Source organism: Tachysurus vachellii, chromosome 12 (genome assembly GCF_030014155.1).
Source record: "Tachysurus vachellii isolate PV-2020 chromosome 12, HZAU_Pvac_v1, whole genome shotgun sequence".
Lineage (NCBI taxonomy): Eukaryota > Metazoa > Chordata > Actinopteri > Siluriformes > Bagridae > Tachysurus > Tachysurus vachellii.
In genome coordinates, this window is record NC_083471.1 from 20,570,050 (window position 1) to 20,592,925 (window position 22,876).

Consider the following 22,876-nt stretch of genomic DNA (forward strand, 5'->3'; position numbering starts at 1 on the left):
TCAGAAACAAGATGTAAGCAGGAGAAAATGTCATGTTTTATTTTATTCTAAAATCATAATAATAATAATAATAATAATAATAATAATTTTAAGCATTGCTTCAACACATTTCCTTCGCTCATGTTGCCATGGCGATCTTAAAATCTTCCCTATTTAAAATCTTTAGATACGTGTTAAAAAATAAACTTTAAATCAAACCCATAAATAATTATTAAAACAAAAGTACAACACAAACCCAACTTTTTTTGGTATAAAGCATTAACGTTAAATGATCATAAAATATGACAAGAATGAGAGAGGGCCTGATTGTTGTTAAACAGTGTAAGCTGGAACAGTATTATATCTTGAACAACAGTGTAAACCATGCAGTAACTCAGAGTTCAGGGAGCATCACCTGCTTTGTGATGGTATAGACACCTGACCTACAGGTGTATCATCTTTTTGGTCTGAACCGGTTACGTCTATAAGACATGCAAACCTGAAAATGCTAATTGCATAAGAAGGTTGATTTAAACAGCAGACCTAATGAGGAAAGAATGAAATGAGAAGCATTTAAACTAATAGGAATGAAAAGGGAAGACACTGAATCCATTGGATTAAGGTGTGTAGTAGAAAGTTCTGGTCCCAAAACTCCACCAAGACAACGTTCTATTGTCTCCATTTATAGCTGAAGTTTAACAATCACATAGGGGAGAAAATATTGCTCTAGGAAAACTAGAAAAGAGATGAAGGTAGGTGAAAATCTTGGAGAATCTGCATGATCTATATGAGACAGTACAGAGACGCTGCTTTGGTGAACAGAACGGACTTCTGCTCATCAGCAAACGTTATTTTTTTTGTTTTGGGTCGGTCAGTATAACACACAACATGGCTGCTAGATGATAAAACAGTAAACACATACATTTGATCAACTTCACTCCTTTTAAAGACGCAGATTCTACCCTAAGACGTCGCTGTTCAGAGATAAAAACCTCCTATGTTTTTTTTTTTTTAATTGAAGTATTTATATAGTAATAATGATATAAATACAAATAATTTAGTGTTTAGTTCTCGTCTTTCAGTAAAAACAAAAATAACTTATTATTTGTTCGCCGTACTGTCCTTCACACAGCAGATTAATCATGCTAAATCTCTATTTAAAAAAGTTACATCTAAAAGTTTGCATATATCTTCATTCCTATAACATATATAGGATTTTAAGTTTTGAGTAATAATCATTATATATTTTAAATCTTTTAGTATCATCCAGATCTATGTACATTAATACATAACTACAATTGTACATCCTACAGCTTTGGAACATTTCGGTATATAACTGTTCATGGGAAAAGAGAGAAGTGCTACGTTCAGAAGTAACTGGACGACTCATGCTGTTTTTAGTTGTTGATTATTTGTGTGCATCTGATACGATTATCATCATGCTAAGCCTGTATACTGTAGCACATCCCACTGTGACAGCTTGGAATTACTGCAGAAGCAAACTGTCCAATTTCTGCCAATCAATCAATCACACGTCAGAAATTACACTAGAATCAAATCTAAAATCAGTGCAATGCCCCAAACTCGGGATAAAGAGCTATTTTCAAACTTCCAGCTCTCTGACTTCACTTACTCTGTGCTTCCATCTTTCCTTCTGTTTGTCAGAAGACATGTATCACATGCAGTTCGGCGAAGGAGACGAAGAGGCAGAAGAATAAGTATAAGAAGCAAAAAGAATAAAAAAAAATAAGAAAGAAAAAAAAATATATGAGAAGAAGCACACTGCCCCCTTGTGGTCACATTAGTGTAGAGCTGTTTGTGTAGTAGAAGTGTGAGGTAAAGCCAAACTGCACGGTGTTTCTCCAGAGTTTCTAGAGTGATGGCTGTGCTTCCACAGTTGTGCAAAGTGATAAATAGCTAAACCTTACTGTTCTAACTGAAATAGTGAACATATGAGTGTTTCTTCATTCCTCCAGCGCAGCAGGAAGCAGCATGCCTTTCTCTCTCAGGTGGTTACGCAGTGTATTAAAAATGCTGAGCTGTTGTTCAGGCTGAAGGACCAGAAGCTGCTGTAACACCTTACTGGGATTCGGGCCCCTGAAAGGCAAACAGACCAGAAAAAAAAAAGTATTTTTAAAATCCTTTAAATCTTCTTCTTATAAATTGATTTATTTATTTATATTTGTTAAGGTGCTTTAAATTGGAATTAATTGGTATGAATGATTTTTTTTTTAAAATAGGATCATCAATTTTACCATCTGCTAAATGTCAGATGGTGCAACACACATTAATAAAAAATACTTTATTATCATACAAATTACATTCACATTCAGGATGTTCTGTAGATCAAGTTTACTGTATATACGTCACACCGACCCGTCCCTGTCCAATCGGGGCCCGTGACAGGAAAAGATTTAAATAAGAATGATCACACACAACACCTATAAACATCATCCATCCCTCCTCTACACCACATATGCTACTGGGTCATGGGGATCCTGGAGCCTATCCCAGGAGACTAAGGGCACAAAGCAGGGAACACCCTGGACAGGATGTTAGACTCACCCAGGGCACAATCACACACGCTACAGACAATTTAGAGATGCCAATCAGCCTACAGCGTGTCTTTGGACTGTGGGGAAACCCCTGAGGTATGAAGAGAACATCCACACACACATTAGAAACTCCACACACACAGCAAAGGGGCAAATCAAACCCCTGACCATGGAGGTGTGAGGCAAACGTTCCCCTCATGAACATCAGTATTTTCGTAAAACACAAACCAAGTCTAAACCTATTAGTGTGTGGTTCTGAATCTGGAACCTTAAGTTTAATGGTCACGTTTAAAAACATGGATAACAGTAAATCCACACTAATTAGATCATTAATTTAAAAAGAAGCCAGAGAATTTCTCTTTTCCTAATGATTGAGACTAAAAATGATCTTAGAACTGAAATTGGCCAAAGAAGTCAGAGCCTGTTAAAGAACCTCATGAGCTTGTGTGATGAAGAGCAAATACTGTAATGTATTATATGCATTATTTGTGGTCCATGCACTGATTTGACCAGTTTTACTATTTTATAACATTTATAACTGTAATATTTGTAATGCTGTATATAATGTATGTATAGTGAAGTCCTCTTGAGTTGACACACTCTTACCTGATAAAGCTTGCTATGTAAACATGAACAAACGTAGCCATGAGATACTGGCAGTCAAAGCGGTCCATGATACCACCATGTCCAGGGATGGTGTCTGCAAAATCCTGTAGAAACAAATCCATTTCCCTTGGTTATGTTTTGCAGGTTCATCATGCCAGGACATGGAACGATAACATTACCATAATAAGACGAAGGTTAGCCTTACTTTGATTTTAAATGCTCTTTTGAATCCGCTGGCAAAAAAGCCACCGAATGGTCCGATCAACGAACCGAACGATGACAGAGCAATGCTGTGAATCTGAAACGGGTATAGCTTCACTGTTTTCTGTAGAGAAAGAACCAGAGATAAAGAGGTTTTCGACATAATGTGTTTTCCATCAAGCCTTTCAACTATAACAACCATAGTCTGTCCTGTATATCGTTTAAGCATACTGGGTCCGAATGAGTCATCTTGTTGAACCATTTCATCATACAGATGAACATTTTCTTACCCATCGCAGGACATTCTGGACCACTGCAGGCAGTGTGTACTCATGTATCACAAACAGGTCTGAGGGTTCACACTCCACAGCAAAACGATTAGTCTCGCTGTTGTACTCTACCGGACACACAAAGTACTGGTACTGGGCTAGCAGGTAGGCAAACTGGAACGCAAAGAAACAGTGCAGGTAAGGACTGCATTATTCCCCTGGTTGTTTTTTAAATATTCTACATTTAAAGTTGTTAAACTTACAATGAACCCAAAGACCACCGTAGAGAAGAAGCCTCCAATAAAACCTTCCCAGGTCTTCTTTGGAGAAAGCTGAAAGGAAACAGAGTTTGATTTAAAAAAACAAACAAAAAAAAACAAACAAACACGTGGCTTCCACACAATAACTCCAATAATCTACAAATTCTTAACCTTATACATTGGCTTACCTTAATCAGAGGTGTTCTTCCAAAGAAGAAGCCAAACAGGTAAGCCATGATGTCATTACAGATGACAATGGATATTGGTACAATAAACCTGTGAGACAGAAAACTAGTGTTTATATTCACATTATATTCACATGTGTATACAGACTGCATAGTGGAGGAAGAACGGATGTCTTCGGTTAATCATTATTGCAGTGCCGGCCTTGTAAATGTGATCGTTCAAAAGCCTAGATTATGCAAATAAACGCTCAAAAATCACATTTTTATCCTCTCCAGTAAGGATTCTGATCATTTCTAGAAAATCCAGTTGTGCTTTTGTTTTTTAGGTTAGTTTTAGGTTAGTTTCACACCAGAATCACAACATACTATATTGTCCATATTGTACAAACAAATGATATTATATAAATTACATTTGATTAATCATATTAATATTAATGGTCAATAAGTTGTCATGAACACGACGTCCATGGGAACGTCTTTTGAAATGAATGGGATCAATTTTTTGTCTTCTTAACATTAAGAGTTACAGAGCAACAACTGCTATAATGGAGCAAACTTGTTGGATAAAAAAAAAACCAAAAAAAAAACAAGATGAACTGTTCAAAACTAAACATTTTATTTATAACATTCATTTAATTATTGCTGTGGTAAAAGAGGATCAAGCAAATCATGCAGTTGTTAGAAAGTAATCGACTTTGGAGTGAGTAACTGCTTCATCGTCGTATTGATGATTATTTTGAACATATAGAGATGATTATAGAGAACATATATAGGACAACATGCTCGGTTATGTTATATTCCTTACGTTCCTTTGTGGTGAAAAAAAAAATCGAACACTGTTTAGGAGAATTTTACTGTGACTGTGACATACGGCTAAGTAAGGTGACCCATACTCATTTAACCCATCCAAAGTGCACACACACAGCAGTGAACACCCGGAGCAGTCGGCAGCCATTTATGCTGCTATGCCTGGGGAGCAGTTGGGGGGCTTCGGTGCCTTGCTCAAGGGCACCTCGGTCGTGGCCGGCCCGAGACTCGAACCCACAACCTTAGGGTTAGGAGTCAAACTCTCTAACCATTAGGCCACGACTTTTTCAAGGCTGACATTAAAATACACTTAGAAGGAACTTCAAAACATGGAACAAAGACATACAGTGAGGAAATATTGTCTGTTTCAGAGTGTGAGTGGAGTAAGACTGAGACAGGTCATTTAGGTTGGGTGTGATTTCTGCTTACCAGATCATTCCTTCAAAAAGGTTCTGAATGACCAGGTGAGACTGAGTTACCACAATCAACAGAGTCACATGGGTCCAAGCGAACTGGAATGCCAAACACACACACACACACACACACACACACAAACATTCTCATTGTTAATGGAACAGCAAGGACAACATTTGGTTGATGGGGATGAAAAAAATAAGTATGTACTCTAACAAACGTTCACAGCGGTACAAAGTTAACTGTACAGTGCTACAAGGATGGGCAGTCAGAGGTGTGAAATCTTTGTTGAGGTAAGAAAAATACAGCACAGATTATTTGTTTATAGATTACACAGATTATAACAGTTCACTGATTTACCAAATGATCAGTTACACATAGTATAATTAGGCAAAATACAAATATTGTAGAAGAACAGCAATAATCTGGGAATTAAGGTTGCATTTACTAGCTGGTGCATAAGCTGCAAGTCGTGTGGGTAAAGAGTCTTAGTAAAATATAGAATCTTGGGCAGTAATTTACTGCATTTATGCCAATAAACCTGTCACGCTAACCTAAAACTGTCATGTTGCTAAGTAACATTCTGTACATTAAACCTAATCCCAAAGACATGGAGTGTTTTCATGCATATCTACATGACACTTTGAAGTGCTCCTAAAATTGGCAAGTTAAACAGGATATAAAGTGAGGAGACCCATGTCTGTGTTAGTGCGTGCATGCCATATCAGTGGTACACACCATATAAAACTGCAGGCGATAATGCTTCTTCACTAAGCTCAGAACAAACATGCAGAAACCTGTGAAGAGCAAATAACATGCAGTCAGATTTATCTCAACATCATCTGACTTATCTGAACATTGGGGTGGTTTAATACACAATAAGAAATACTTAGGTTGAACCTTTAGTATTAGGTATAAGGATGGGTTTAAAAAATAAACACTCTTTGTGACCGTGGTGAGCAAAAATGCATCTCAGAACCATCTCAGTTAAAGACTGAAATACACTGAGAGGTCAAGAGTCAAACTGCTGTGTACTTCTGCTGTTGTAGACCATCACTGGCATGTTTTGAGATGATTTTCTGCTCACCACAGTTAAAGAGTTGCTGTTTTACTTTAAGTTACCGGAGACCAGCACAATCTGGTCCGGTCTTTCGGGGGAGTGTACAGTATACAGTGAACGACAGAAGAGTGAACGGCTGAGTAAAACGTTTCATGCTTGGAACCAAATACGGCTTTACTGTATCCAGTGATGTATGAATTACATTTAGTTATTCATTAAATCATATAAAAATGCAATAGGATTTATGTTGAGTCATGCGGCTTCTAATAACTGTAAATATCATGCTTGAATTTTAACAGGCCATCCTGTTGTTTCTAAACTACAGAGACAATTAAGTTAAACTGAAAGAGACAATTAAGTTAAACTACAGAGACAATTAAGTTAAACTACAGAGACAATTAAGTTAAACTACAGAGACAATTAAGTTAAACTGCAGAGACAATTAAGTTAAACTACAGAGACAATTAAGTTAAACTGAAAGAGACAATTAAGTTAAACTGCAGAGACAATTAAGTTAAACTGCAGAGACAATTAAGTTAAACTACAGAGAGAATTAAGTTAAACTACAGAGACAATTAAGTTAAACTGAAAGAGACAATTAGGTTAAACTGCAGAGACAATTAAGTTAAACTACAGAGACAATTAAGTTAAACTGCAGAGACAATTAAGTTAAACTGAAAGAGACAATTAAGTTAAACTGCAGAGACAATTAAGTTAAACTACAGAGAGAATTAAGTTAAACTACAGAGACAATTAAGTTATACTGCAGAGACAATTAAGTTAAACTGAAAGAGACAATTAAGTTAAACTACAGAGACAATTAAGTTAAACTGCAGAGACAATTAAGTTAAACTGCAGAGACAATTAAGTTAAACTACAGAGACAATTAAGTTAAACTACAGAGACAATTAAGTTAAACTACAGAGACAATTAAGTTATACTGAAAGAGACACCTTTTTTTTGCCCTATCAAGCTCACCTGCCAAGTACAAAGTGAAAGAAATAAAGCGATGATAACGAACAAGGAACTGCAAAGGTTCCTCCCGTTGGACTAAAGCACCAAAGTAATCGGCTACTGTCTCCCCGTAGAAGAAGTAGTTCACACAAACCAAAAAGTACCTGAAATGTAGAAAAAATGTTTTTATTAGTGTTCATTACTATCACTTTATTTTGAAAAATGAAAAGTATTTCACTGAGTGTTGCATTCTATTACAAAAGCTCTGAAATGTTGTGTTTGTTTAAAGTGGCAGTGATACTTTATGTAAAGCTCCAACTTAGTAGTGCACTTTGCTCAAGTCCAGTCAATCACTAGTTTATCTCTGAGCAGATATGGAAAAAGGATGTGTGTGTGTGTGTGTGTGTGTGTGTGTGTGTGTGTGAGAGAGAGTGTGTGTGTGTGAGAATGAACGAGTGAGTGTGTCTGAGTGGGTGTTTGTGTGTGTGTGAGTGTGTGTGTGTTTTTGAGTGAGTGAGTGAGTGAGTGAGTGTGTGTGAGTAAGTGTGTGTGTGTGTGCGTGTGTGAGTGAGTGAGTGTGTGTGAGTGAGTGTGTGTGTGTGTGTGTGTGTGTGTGTGTGTGTGTGTGTGAGTGAGTGTGTGAGAGTGGGTATGAGTGGTTGTGTGCATCTGAGTGTGTGTGTGTGTGTGAGAGAGAGAGAGAGAGAGAGAGACAGTGTGTGTGAGTGTGTATTTGTGAAAATGCTAAAAAAAGGCTGTAAAAACTCTTCTTTTCCCCCAATACATTTGTGACTAGACTCAGAGATGTAATTTGCCCTTTTCTGCATCAGCAATAAAAAACTTTTCACTTACCAGCTCAACGTTCTGAACCACGGAAGTTCGTAGGAATGATAAACTCTATATCCGATGGTTATGATTTCATGAAAACACTTGATTTGTACAGTCATAACCTACAAACACAACCAAACCCACACACATTTGAATGGACACTTTATTTAAACATCAGTATTTCACAGGATCTCCTACTAAAATCTTATTGTCAGATCGGTGTATCACAGAACTGTGGGATTCTTCACCAATGGATTGGATTCTTGTGTTGATTTATTTTCTATAAACAGCTGATCTGACAGCAGTGCTGACTGCAAGTCCAGTGATATTGTGCTTATTTTAAACAACAGCTCATTCACAGGGACTGGTACAGCAGATGCTACATACAGTATAATCAAATGTAAAAACATGGAAAATAAAATGTGTAGCTATTGGCATGGTGAAGCTTGGTCAATAGACGAGTTTATTCATTTTATATTTACAAAACAAGCTGTATTTTGTCTTACTATTATGTTGAGGGAACTGAATTATAAATGATAGCAAACTTAAATAACAAATAAATTATAACAGGAACTTGTATTGTGGATGTTGCTAAACTTTAAATGTAACTAGAAATGGATTTAAATAAGTATAATGTGTGTGTGTGTGTGTGTGTGCGCGCATGTGTGTGTGTTTTTAAATAAATCAAATATTGTAAGTGTTAATAAATTACTGTGGTGTCAGAGGAATAAAACATTTCAAGACATAGTGGTGTTAGAATCTAATGGGATTTGGGGGCGTAACAGGAACTCGTGGCCCCATCACACCAGGTGGTTGTTGATTATTTTCCTGTAACAGCACGCACCCTAAGGTTTTACTACTCACAGAGTGGAGACATTAGTTAAATGCATACTCACCACAAATATAAGCATAATGGGTCCCAGATAGATGATCAGGAAGAAGCCTACGATCATCATAAGCGATAGAATCCCTCGTACCCACCAGTTCCTCCATCTGTATGAATAAGAAAGACAAAAACAAATCATTTGAAAAAATATAAAAATATGTTGTGATGTGTGTTGGATATGTTTTGAATTTGTGTTGAATTTGTGTTGAATGTGTGTTGAATGTGTGTTGAATGTGTGTTGAATGTGTGTTGAATGTGTGTTGAATGTGTGTTGAATGTGTGTTGAATGTGTGTTGAATTTGTGTTGAATGTGTGTTGAATGTGTGTTGAATGTGTGTTGAATGTGTGTTGAATGTGTGTTGAATTTGTGTTGAATGTGTGTTGAATTTGTGTTGAATGTGTGTTGAATGTGTGTTGAATGTGTGTTGAATGTGTGTTGAATTTGTGTTGAATATGTGTTGAATATGTGTTGAATATGTGTTGAATGTGTTGAATGTGTTGAATGTGTTGAATGTGTGTTGAATGTGTGTTGAATGTGTGTTGAATGTGTGTTGAATGTGTGTTGAATGTGTGTTGAATATGTGTTGAATATGTTGAATGTGTGTTGAATGTGTGTTGAATAGGTGTTGAATAGGTGTTGAATAGGTGTTGAATAGGTGTTGAATAGGTGTTGAATGTGTGTTGAATGTGTGTTGAATGTGTGTTGAATGTGTGTTGAATGTGTGTTGAATGTGTGTTGAATGTGTGTTGAATTTGTGTTGAATATGTGTTGAATGAGTGTTGAATGAGTGTTGAATTTGTGTTGAATATGTGTTGAATGTGTGTTGAATGTGTGTTGAATGTGTGTTGAATGTGTGTTGAATGTGTGTTGAATGTGTTGAATGTGTTGAATGTGTGTTGAATGTGTGTTGAATGTGTGTTGAATGTGTTGAATGTGTTGAATGTGTGTTGAATGTGTGTTGAATGTGTGTTGAATATGTGTTGAATATGTGTTGAATGTGTGTTGAATGTGTGTTGAATATGTTGAATGTGTGTTGAATGTGTGTTGAATAGGTGTTGAATAGGTGTTGAATGTGTGTTGAATGTGTGTTGAATATGTGTTGAATGTGTGTTGAATGTGTGTTGAATGTGTGTTGAATGTGTGTTGAATATGTGTTGAATGTGTTGAATGTGTTGAATATGTGTTGAATGTGTGTTGAATGTGTGTTGAATGTGTGTTGAATATGTGTTGAATGTGTGTTGAATATGTTGAATGTGTGTTGAATGTGTGTTGAATAGGTGTTGAATAGGTGTTGAATGTGTGTTGAATGTGTGTTGAATATGTGTTGAATGTGTGTTGAATGTGTGTTGAATGTGTGTTGAATGTGTGTTGAATATGTGTTGAATGTGTTGAATGTGTTGAATGTGTGTTGAATAGGTGTTGAATGTGTGTTGAATAGGTGTTGAATAGGTGTTGAATGTGTGTTGAATGTGTGTTGAATAGGTGTTGAATAGGTGTTGAATAGGTGTTGAATAGGTGTTGAATGTGTGTTGAATGTGTGTTGAATGTGTGTTGAATAGGTGTTGAATAGGTGTTGAATGTGTGTTGAATGTGTGTTGAATAGGTGTTGAATAGGTGTTGAATAGGTGTTGAATAGGTGTTGAATGTGTGTTGAATGTGTGTTGAATGTGTGTTGAATAGGTGTTGAATAGGTGTTGAATGTGTGTTGAATATGTGTTGAATGTGTTGAATGTGTTGAATGTGTTGAATGTGTGTTGAATAGGTGTTGAATGTGTGTTGAATAGGTGTTGAATAGGTGTTGAATGTGTGTTGAATGTGTGTTGAATAGGTGTTGAATAGGTGTTGAATGTGTGTTGAATGTGTGTTGAATGTGTGTTGAATAGGTGTTGAATAGGTGTTGAATAGGTGTTGAATAGGTGTTGAATGTGTGTTGAATATGTGTTGAATGTGTGTTGAATGTGTGTTGAATATGTGTTGAATGTGTTGAATGTGTGTTGAATAGGTGTTGAATGTGTGTTGAATAGGTGTTGAATAGGTGTTGAATGTGTGTTGAATAGGTGTTGAATAGGTGTTGAATGTGTGTTGAATGTGTGTTGAATAGGTGTTGAATGTGTGTTGAATAGGTGTTGAATAGGTGTTGAATAGGTGTTGAATGTGTGTTGAATAGGTGTTGAATGTGTGTTGAATAGGTGTTGAATGTGTGTTGAATGTGTGTTGAATGTGTGTTGAATAGGTGTTGAATGTGTGTTGAATAGGTGTTGAATAGGTGTTGAATAGGTGTTGAATGTGTGTTGAATAGGTGTTGAATAGGTGTTGAATGTGTGTTGAATGTGTGTTGAATAGGTGTTGAATGTGTGTTGAATGTGTGTTGAATAGTTGTGCCTTATTTTGTTGGAAAAAATTAATTGTTATTTTAATTAATTGATAAATTAAGCTTTGTCTACTCCCTAACTCCATAAAAAAATGGAACAAAGTAAGAAGCCTAAACTCCAAAATAGAAACAGGGAGTATTAAATATTTCTCTGCTGCAGTATATGAGGGTGTGTAGTTTCCAGTGTGGTCTCCAGTGGCACCACGTACGATCAGAAGATTGCACAACGAGTGTGTGCTGAATAACTAACGAATGAAAGCACTTTTAGCGCATGACCTTGAGTATGAATTCTACATGATTCAGAGGAGCCATTAAAACCATCTTGTGTTGCAAGAGAATAAAAGTGCAGCAAAATAACTTCCCTCTTACTGTTTATTACATTTAGAGCTTTACACTTTCACTTCTTCTGCACTACATTTCACCAGCCTGATTTACATGTTTCCAAACGCTGAAACCAAAACATGAATAATTTAAGGAAAAGAGCAGCGATGCATTTTGTGGCCTAGGACAACAAATCAAAGCATACAACAATCCTTATTCCTCAATTTTCCTTTGAAATCATTACTCTTACTTAACCTTAGTAAATTATACTATATTATACTAATATATACTATATATAATATATATTATACTAATTTCTATTATACTATATTATACTAATAACACGTATTGCTAATATCATTTGCTTGTGGCTCTAGAGGTGTGTAGGTGGGTGTGTGTGTGTGTGTGTGTGTGTGTAGGTGTGTGTGCTGGTAGTTTCTAATCATATTTAAACAAGATGTATTGAAATGATAAGTACAAAACATATCATTAAAAGATTTCATCAAAAGATATATGTGGATCCTGTCATACGTAATATACTAATATACAGGCATTTTAAGTTTTACAGTTTTTTTTCATAGCTGCCGGTTTACAGTTTTAATCCACACTGAAAAAAAAAGGCAGAATTGTGATTAATTGATTAATGACTGCAATGGCACAGTCCTGCATTGGGTTTAGAGCAAACAGCAGTATGAGATCCCACTCTGCTGACTTGCAGGACTGTGGGTGTGCTCAATGACACAGAAGCACACATTCGCACTGGAGGCACTTGTTCATTCACAACTTATGATAGTGTTCAAAAAGTGAACAAAGCGACCACGGTTAAAAATATGACTTCGACGCAGCACTGTGAATCGTTCTCAGCGTGGGGGTCAGCTAGAAGACAGATGCTGCAAGTTATCGAGAGAGAGAGAGAGAGAGAGAGAGAGAGAGAGAGAGAGAGAGAGAGAGAGAAAGAGAGGGAGAGAGAGAAAGAGAGAAAGAGAGAAAGAGGGAGAGAGGGAAAGTGAGAGAAAGAGAGAGAGAGAGGGAGAAAGAGAGGGAGAGAGAGAGAGAAAGAGAGAAAGAGGGAGAGAGGGAAAGAGAGAGAGAGAGAGGGAGAAAGAGAGAGAGAGAGAGAGAGAGGGAGAAAGAGAGAGAGAGAGAGGGAGAAAGAGAGAGAGAGAGAGGGAGAGAGAAAGAGAGAGAGAGAAAGAGAGAAAGAGAGAGAGAGAGAGAGAGAGAGAGAGAGAGAGAGAGAGAGAGAGAGAGAGAGAGAGAGAGAGAGAGAGAGAGAGGGAGAAAGAGAAAGAGAGGGAGAGAGAGAGAGAGAGAGAGAGAGAGAAAGAGAAAGAGAGGGAGAAAGAGAGGGAGAAAGAGAGGGAGCGAGAGAGAGAAAGAGGGAGAGAGGGAGAGAGGGAAAGAGAGAGAGAGAGGGAGAAAGAGAGAAAGAGAGAGAGAAAGAGAGAGCGAGAGAGAGAGAAAGAGAGAGCGAGAGAGAGAGAGAGAAAGAGAGAGAGAAAGAGAGAGAGAGAGAGAGAGAAAGAGAGAGCGAGAGAGAGAGAGAGAGAGAGAGAGAGAGAGAGAGAGACAGAGGAGTCATCAGAAATAGTGACAAGCCCAGGCGCCTCCATTCAGCACATTTCCATGCTGCAAATCCCTCTGAACCGAGCTTGAATGCTGATCGCTACCCAGGGGAAAGACCCCATTAATCCTCTTGTGATTGTGATGCCATGTTGATGTAACACGTCTTCCTCATTAAATATCAAATACCACTCTATATGACAAGCACTGGTGGTTAGACTGAAGTTTAAAATGCAGTAAGTCCCTAAGAACAACAGGGGAGCAGCGTATACTCTTGTTTCTGGTAAGCCAGTGAAATGCCAGTGAAATTTACAACATGTGTTGAAGCTAAACTTGTCGGTGTCAGGGTTACCTGGATGACAGGCCCTCCAGAGCTTTGTTGAGACATTGTGGAGTGTTGTCGGTGGACAACGGCACGTCAGGAGTGTGTGCTTTACACTCGCCCTCTGTGTCCCCTTCCCCTTCACTGGTCAGGCCCAGCCTGTCTTCTCCATCTGCTTCCTGTACACAGAGCACATGAGGGTAAGAACACACACACACCTACACACACGCATACACTCACACACACATACACTCACACACACATACACTCACACACACATACACTCACTCACACATACACTCACTCACTCACACACTCACTCACACACTCACTCACACACTCACTCACACACTCACTCACACACTCACTCACTGGCATTTCACACACTCACTCACACATACACTCACACACACATACACTCACTCACACACTCACCCACACACTCACCCACACACTCACTCACACACTCACTCACACACTCACTCACACACTCACTCACACACTCACTCACACACTCACTCACACACTCACTCACACACTCATTCACTGGCATTTCACACACTCACTCACACACACACTCACTCACACACTCACTCACACACTCACTCACACACTCACTCACACACACACTCACTCACACACTCACTCACACACTCACTCACACACTCACTCACACACTCACTCACACACTCACTCACACACTCACTCACACACACACACATATATCTAGTTTATTACTATATTGTAAATGCAACGGTTTGCTACTCTCTGTCTAGCAACAACTGGCTAATGACACAAACATCCCAATGACAATAAATCATCTAACTATCAGTCATGATCTTCCCACCGAATTGGAAAACAAAACCTTTTCACTCTCTCATTACTGTTAGGTTTGTTTACACACTCACATGCTCTAACACTTTCTGTCTCTTATCTGATTGGCTCCTGCCAGTCACCAGGTGGTTGGACATTTTTCAGCCAGAGATGTGGTGTGGTGTGACGTACCTGAGCTGGTGTATAACACATGTACTGCTTTACGTTCATTTCATTTTTAACAAACATGTGGCTTTAATAACAACTCTGACTGACACTGTCACTACTGGAGCTGTACTCAGCCGTGCGCCACAGCGGTGCGGTGAAGGGCCTGTATGAAAATCACGGCACACTAATTTACCTATCAGTGAGACACAGCCCAAGTAAAAGTGCTGCACATTTTGTGACCCTTCTTCAGAGCACAAAAGCTAAGCAAATGCTAGGCAAATTCAGAGCAGGCAGAAAAGCAACATCCACTGAACACGAGCTGGCGTGATACAATAGAGCAAAGTTCAACACCGACTCTGGGGGAGGTCACCTGCTCCTTTTCCTTCTCTATTTATCCAGTGAGGAGAGAAAGTAAAGAACCAAATACTTAGCAACATCACGAAGGATATATTTAGTAACTGAATGTGAATTTTGAGTCACTAAATTCTCAATTTCTTTCTCAAATACAAAGATAAAACAAGGCTTATTTTTTTGAGACTATATAAAGCAAACTGCTTAAAATATGCACAGGGCTGCATGTAACACTCAACATGGGGAAGCTCCATTCTTTTCAAACAGGTATAACCAGATAGAAGCTAAGCCATATGTCACTCATACAAGCACAGGTACGGTCATCGCATGCTGCGTGACGGTCCTGAAAACACATTATGGAGGTTTTTTCTTGAACCAAAATTTGCAGCCAAACGCCTAGTCAGATTTATCCACCGTTACTTATTGTAAGATTACAAAATACAAGTATAAGATTATTAAACCTATTTCTTAGCAAATTTCATTTTTTTTTTTTTTTTTTTTTAAATCTTTTGTCTTAAATTTTATTCTACTGGCTGTATATATTCAATAATTTTGCTCTTCCTAGAAACAAATGCTTAAAATTAGCAAAATTATTTGCCGATAGAAGGCAACAATTTAAAGCTAGGAAACGGTAAAAATTGAATAATCCAACAGTTGTGTTATTTAAAACAACAAATAAAAGATTGTTTATTTAGACCGACTATATTCGAGATATGTTAACTTGCTAAGATGCTAACTTGATAACTTTTTTTGGAGTTCAAACTTTAAACACAATACAGCCGTGTGTGTGTGTGTGTGTGTGTGTGTGTGTGTGTGTGTGTGTGTGTGTGTGTGTGTGTGTGTGTGTGTGTGTGTGTGTGTTTTCCAGGGAAGCAGGTACACACCTAAACAAAACTAAAGGGAATGTGGTAGCCTAGTGGTTAAGGTGTTGGGCTACCAATCGGAGGTTGTGAGTTCGATTCCTACATCCACCAAGCTGCCACTGCTGGGCCCCTGAGCAAGGCCCTTAACTCTCAATTGCTCAGTTGTATAAAAATGAGAAAAATGTAAGTCGCTCTGGATAAGGGCGTCTGCTAAATGCTGTAAATGTAAACAGCAAGCAACAATTCCAATACATATTAAAGTAATTAGCTAATATCATATGCCTTTTATCAGTTTTTGTGATTTTTTTAAGCGACTCCCTTGTGAAATAACTGAAAAGTGTTGGCTCTGTAAGATATGATTTATTTAACATGATTTATCGGAGAAGATAAATTTGATTTTGTTGGGCTGGGAATAATCTCTCTTCCCTAACAATCATTGGCCAATCGAGTGCTTCTGTGAGCTCATGTATGTGGAAGAGGGCAGATAGCTCTTTCGCTCTTTCCTCTCTGTGACGCAGCATTAGCGGAAGTTTGAAAAGATGTGATTGGCTGGTTCATGTATCTGAAAGGGAAGGGAGCAGGTGTTTGCCTTCACCCTCGTCAGCATGACAGAGAGCAGGTTGGTGGGCTGGAAACTGGCAGGTGAAAAAAACTGCTGAGAGATGAGGCTCATATTAATTATGCTTGTGATCTTCCTACTTCTTGAATTCACTTGCAAAACTTGATATTTTGCTCTTTACTTCCCCACAGAGAACAGAAACGCAGAAGGACAGACATCTTGTTTTTTTTTTCCTCGTTAACGTCTCATTAACGTCAATAAACGGACGATATCTGGATGATTTCCTGTACCGTCCTGTCAGCCTAAAGCCCGTTTATATAAATGAATCAGCACGTTGTGTAAGGTTGTAAGGACTTTCCCCCTTCTTTTCTATAAGACATATCATAAACCAGAGCCTGTGCGTATTAAACAAACAACGCAGGCACTCCCTGTTAAGTAAACACTAGAAGGCTGTATTTTGGTGCCATAATTTGCAATCCAAAGTGGAATAAAACTTAAATATGTGGAACCATACTCCAGCTCCATTGCATTAAAATAAAGAATGGAGATGTAGTTCGGGTCTATTGCAGTAGTGAATATGAAGTAATTTCTCACGAACTCAAACAACACTTTATAAAGATGAATTGAACTAGAGAAAAAATGAGGGGAAGGAATTCATTATATTTCAAATTAAACCTGGCTACAGAGTAAGCGGATGCTATTTCTCTTCCTTCAGATCCACTAGTGTTTTCCTGGTCGTGACGCTGCGGCTATGAGCTGAAGCAGAAAGTCTGCCACACTGAGCTTGTATTGTTGGTGAAAGTCTTAAAGAACATCCTGGAGAATATGAAGAGAAGTGTGCAAAGATGAAAAATAAATTCAGCTAAAATTAGTAACTGACTCAAAGCAACATACCCTGGATCTTATTCGGCATTAGACGGAGGCGATCGGCTGCGAGCCGAGTTGACGAGATGGGACAGTGAAGTCTGAAATTTCAGATTAATGTGTGTAAGATAAGCCCTTTAGCTGCTAACTTTTTCATGAGAGGACACTTACTGTAGAACTGAGGAAGCGTGAGTTTTATGCAGGTTAAACACAATGACTTGTTTTATTCGCTGTAGCACTGTATGATATTTTAATAAAATACAGACATAAAATAATAAACAGTGGTGAAGGAGTTAAATAAGTATCAAACATTATCATTCGTTCTACACAGCAAATGCAAAGACTTGGGTACAATTGGAAATTCACCAAAGAAAATGGTTTGCGTTTAGAATAAAAAGACCTGGGAGCCGATACTCTCGAGCGTCCGTCTCTGTATCTGGATTTTTATTCTGCTTCGATTTACAGATCGAATGAATGAACTATGGAAGTCTTCGACCCACGACTTCTCTTCTTAAACCCATATGACGGTCAGCATCTAGTATATTTGGTAAAGTGCTGTATATCATGGGCTGTGGGTAAAGTAAATGTACACACAGGAATTGTAAGCAGTTGTGTGTTGTTAAACATTAGTCGCTTTCATTCCTTTATCTTCATTCTACAAGCGAGGCAGATGACCAGGCTGACAGGCAGATCAGCTGCTGCAGAAATGAGACTATGCTAATCCCTAAGCAGAAAATAAGTAACCCTAGCAGAGCCTCACCCAGGAGGCCTTGTGCTAAGTAAACACACTTAACCCTGAGAGACTAGACAGCTACCCACAGCCTATGGCTCATTCCATATGAAGGATAGATCATTGTGATTCAGAGCTCCAACACACTTTCATAAGCCTTTTTTTTTCACATGGCTCTTAGTTTTCATGACAGTTTGGCCCACTTTCACTGTGCGGACGAGGCAGGAAAACCTGGATGCTGAGTAGGACATCCTGTGTGTTACAATTTTTTACAGTTCTACCAAACCGAATTAAAAATCTCAGTCAAATTTAAGTTTCTGATTCACTTTGTACTCAAGCACTAATGTTCCTAACCATCAACCAGCTCTGAATCACCACAAAGCTTATTACAGGGCCTTTCTTTCTGTTCTGAATGAATGGATAGTCTTATACTTGTATTCATTTGTAGACATGGTTTACATTTCAGATTCAAGTCATTAATATGAAAAGACAATAGAATTTCTCAACTAAAATAAACAAGTTGTGTAAACTTGAGTGTAATTACCAGGATATGATCTAAACCCTACCTTAAATGTAAAAAAAAAAAAAGTCATTTGTGTCCATATTAATACTAAAATATGATATGGTTAGACGATGAACAGATGAAGGACAGCATGAAAATTGCTTAGTTACGCGAGAACGCATTTGTTTTCTTTGCCAGAAAGTGTTTAAATGCCTGGGCTAGCAGAACCTGTTTTAGAAGCAAGTGAAAAACGAGTGCCCACTCTCAAACAGCTTTGAATGAGTCAGAACGTGTGTTAAATAGTGTGTAAATTCCACCTGTATGCCCAACCCCATTCCTGAACATCTACCATTCTCATAAGCTCAACTCCAACAGCCCCAGCTCTAAACCACGGCTTGTACCGAGGGCATAGATTAGCTGTAATACTGTCCGTTTGCGCCAGGAACTAGCAATGGTAACTCAATTGCTCACCTGGTCCAGGCAACCTTTCCTATTTGAATTGTATTAAAATATCTATCCCTTTATTACAGCTATTTTACTACCTACTTTGTCCATATGAGACATTATTTGTGAAGGTGTGTAAACACTAGCACTAAACTCCGCAAGTCATGGTGAATTATATTATAGATCCTATTCTGACACGAGTATGTTACATCTGAATCCTCCACCGAGTAGGTCAGAAGGTCACACCAGCATAGACAAGAGCTGACGGTTCTGCTTCGGCTAAGAAGAAGCCGGCACCGATAAGCTACGAACGGTCACGTTCGGTTTGATGCTGAGTTCAAGATACACAGCAAAAATAAATAAGGAGGAGAAAAAAGAGAGAGAGCTAATGAAGAAGAAAGTTGACCTTGAGAACATCAGCTTGTGATGGTAAAAAAATAAATAAATAAATAAAAGCCTGTGAGAAACGGTTTGTGATATAATAAAATGCCAGTGTGTGTGAATGAGATTTGAGTTTTAGATGTGCTGGGATATCTTTGAAAAAAATCAGGTTTAGTCTAACGTATGAAGTCCATAAAGGTTTATTTCTACAAAGAGTAAATGTATAAATCATTTTAAGTATGATGGCTATACGATGTTGATAAAGCTGTAAACCTCAACAAAAGGCTTTTTGGACAACAGCATGCAAAGTAACTCCGAATATAAGCTATATAATTATGCAAATTCATCTAAACTAGGTTATGTAAAATAATCAACCACTGTTTTTGCATTTGTCTGTAGGTTGTTATTCATTACCGTCGACATCTTTAGGGTCATAGTAGGTTATGATCGAATTATGACACAATATTTGGTTAAATATAAGCATCGACTCATCTCACACATGACTGGAACAGATGTGGAGAAACAAGGTTGCGTACATAACCACTTATCAACAACAAAAATAGGATATTGCTACACAGTGCAACGTTTTTACCCTGCAATCAAAAGCTACAGCAGAGATTTCAGTCTTGTATTGTGGAGACATCTTGAACTCGCTCCTTAACTGTTGTATATAGAATATATATTTTGTATCCTCCTTTATGGACCGAAATTCTTACAGAACAAATATTTTTTGTTAAATGACTGCATTTGAATATAAAAATATTATTTTACACACTTATCACCACTAGTCAGTTACCAATTTTCTTGACATTATTTCAGCCTATATATCTTGTACGAGCTCTAGTAAAATAATGCCAGACCTAAATGTTGTTAAATTCTCGATTGTGATGAGTCATACTATAAAAGCAGCCTGGACACTAGTTCCTGCCCTAAAGTTGATATTAATGTGCTTGTTCTAATACGTGATACCTGCTTATGTACAGTATAGTCAATAATAATAATTTTATCCACAATAAAAACGTGTTCAAGTTTTCTGTGAGGAGACATCGGTGGAAGGAGTCTCCAGTGTCAGTGCTTTGTAACTTAACGTTCAATTATTTTGTTGACGTTCCACATCGTTGCTATTATACAGATTAATATACGATAGCATATTCTGCTGCGGTGTATATGAGGAATAAATCACACATGGTGTGGATTATTTTCCAAATTCTGCACACCCTGAAGTGCTTTACTCCTTACACAGGGTCACGACAGTCAAGAGTCGAGATCCTGACATGCTTTCAGTGATGGACTGAAGATCATTCGGGTTGTTTCTCGTATTCGTTGGCGTCTAAATGTCGATCTGTTTGCCCTGTTATTACTGTTTATTAGATGCTCTATTTCTGACTCTGAGTGAAACTTCACCTGTCACATAAAAGAAGAAAAACTTCATTCCACAAATACGCAAAAGAAAAAAAAAAATCGACTGACTGTCTTGTTCGATATAAAATTAAACTATTAATTAATGTTGCCTTAATATTAATCAGATAAAAAAATTAAACAATTTACAGCAGTATATTATATATAATAAACAAATACATATATATAATAATATATATATATATATATATATATATATATATATATATATACACACACACACATATATAAATAATAAAAAACTATATATTTTTATATTTTATATAATATTAGTGTATTTTTTCTATAATATTAGTGGAGATAAAGGAGTAAAGGAGATATACCAGTTACTGGGTGAATGACTTTCCACTTGTAAGTCAAAACTAGCTCAATAAGTCGATAAGTTAATGATATCCAGACTGTAAATTAATGACAGAAATGACTGTCTTTAATAAATGAGCAGTTTTATACGTGTGTTTAATGTAAATTATAATGTAAACAATCCCCAACCTTGTGCTAGTTCCCCTAAGTATTAGCTAGCGCGCTAATTCATTAGCTTAACAGATAAGCAGTGAGTTCAGCTAGCCTGCGTGCTATAAGTGAAACTAAACTAAGGGAAGCTAGCTGGAAAAGCTGAAACGGTGCTAATCAAACAGAGTGTTAATGAATGATGTTAATGACTAATGAGGTACCTTATCGCTGATATTGTCAGTGCTGTCAGGCTCTCTGTCTCCTCCGCGCTTCCTCAGCTCTGTCATTGCCTTCTGATTTCTCCTTTACACATAAACAAAGAGTTCAAAATACAGACTTTCGGATAAATGTCAGCTCCTAAAAGCGGCTTGTTTTCACCGACATGGATCATGAAGTGTCACACAGCCTGAGAGCAGGTCGGAAAAGATCCTCAGTGTGACTCCGGGATAAAATGCGTGCATTTGTTTATATCCGCAGATCTCTTGTCACTGCAGCAGCTCTCTGTGTGTGTGTGTGTGTGTGTGTGTGTGTCTCTGTGTGTGTGTGTGTGTGTGTGTCTCTCTCTCTCTCTCTCTCTCTCTCTCTCTCTCTCTCTCTCTCTGTGTGTGTGTGTGTCTCTGTGTGTGTGTGTCTGTGTGTGTGTGTGTGTCTCTCTCTCTCTCTCTCTCTCTCTCTCTGTGTGTGTGTGTGTGTGTGTCTCTCGTTCTTTCTCTCGTTCTCTCTCTCTCTCTCTCTCTCTCTCTCTCTCACTCTGTGTGTGTGTCTCTCTCTCTCTCGTTCTTTCTCTCGTTCTTTCTCTCTCTCTCTCTCACTCTGTGTGTCTCTCTCTTCTCTCTCTCTTACTCTGTGTGTCTCTCTCTTCTCTCTCTCTCTCTCTCTCTCTCTCTCTCTCTCTGTCTCTCTCTCTCACACACACACACACACACACACACACACACACACACACACCAGTGTGGTTTCCAGATTGGTCAGGAGTGTTAATGTACATTTTAATAGGCTCCAAACTACTGTACATGCCATCTACAGTGCTGAAAATCCAGTTTGGCCTGATCAGTCAAAACACAGGCAGAGTTGGTTAAACTGGTAGATCATCATTACCAGCTGGTAAGGCGATAGTCTTCAATTCCTGCCTCTGCAGGTGTTTGCAGGTTCTGCGTGTACTATTCTGGTTTCCTTCTCCAGTCCAAAGACCTGCATGGTAAACTGATTGGGATCTATAAATTGTGTGTGTGTGTGTGTGTGTGTGTGTGAGAGAGAGAGACATTGTGCCCTGTGAAGTGTTGGCACCTTGTTCAGTATGTCCCCTGCCTTGTGCCCTGTGTCCTTCGCGATAAGCTCTCAGTGACCATTTCTAAGACAAGCAGCTCTGAAGATGGACGGATGAAAATAAATAACTCACAGATAAGGACCTCAAACATTGATTGGTATGTTTAATTAGTTGGCAGCTGTAATATAGCAGGGGGCACGGTGGCTTAGTGGTTAGCACTTTCGCCTCCGCCTTGTGTGTGGAGTTTGCATGTTCTCCCCGTGCCTCAGGGGTTTCCTCCGGGTTCTCCGGTTTCCTCCCCGGTCCAGAGACATGCATGGCAGGTTGATTGGCATCTCTGGAAAAATTGTCCGTAGTGTGTGATTGTGTGAGTGAATGAGAGAGTGTGTGTGTGCCCTGCGATGAGTTGGCACTCCGTCCAGGGTGTATCCTGCCTTGATGCCCGATGCCTGATGATGCCACAGGCTCCCCGTGACCCGAGGT

At 38.3% G+C, this 22,876-nt stretch overlaps 1 protein-coding gene across 1 annotated transcript; it reads right to left on the reverse strand.

The window, feature by feature from the left end:
* Nucleotides 1–827: 827 nt before the first annotated feature.
* Nucleotides 828–21,687, reverse strand: cds1 (CDP-diacylglycerol synthase (phosphatidate cytidylyltransferase) 1). The gene is made up of 13 exons (XM_060883141.1): nt 21,348–21,687; nt 13,613–13,761; nt 9,015–9,111; nt 8,143–8,240; nt 7,315–7,454; nt 6,015–6,073; nt 5,292–5,374; nt 4,059–4,146; nt 3,874–3,942; nt 3,632–3,784; nt 3,346–3,465; nt 3,141–3,244; nt 828–2,076 (listed from the first exon to the last, which is right to left on the reverse strand). The coding sequence occupies exons 1-13, from the start codon at nt 21,411–21,413 to the stop codon at nt 1,944–1,946; spliced, it is 1,359 nt and encodes a 452-aa protein (XP_060739124.1). The 5' UTR covers nt 21,414–21,687; the 3' UTR covers nt 828–1,943.
* Nucleotides 21,688–22,876: the final 1,189 nt, after the last annotated feature.

Coding starts and splice junctions, on each gene's coding strand:
- cds1 (XM_060883141.1), bottom strand. CDS start 21,413: ATGACAGAGCTGAGGAAGCGCGGAGGAGACAGAGAGCCTGACAGCACT. Junction 9,112..13,612: donor CTGGAGGGCCTGTCATCCAG/GTAACCCTGACA, acceptor TTATTCATACAG/ATGGAGGAACTGGTGGGTAC. Junction 3,785..3,873: donor CGGTGGTCTTTGGGTTCATT/GTAAGTTTAACA, acceptor TTTGCGTTCCAG/TTTGCCTACCTGCTAGCCCA.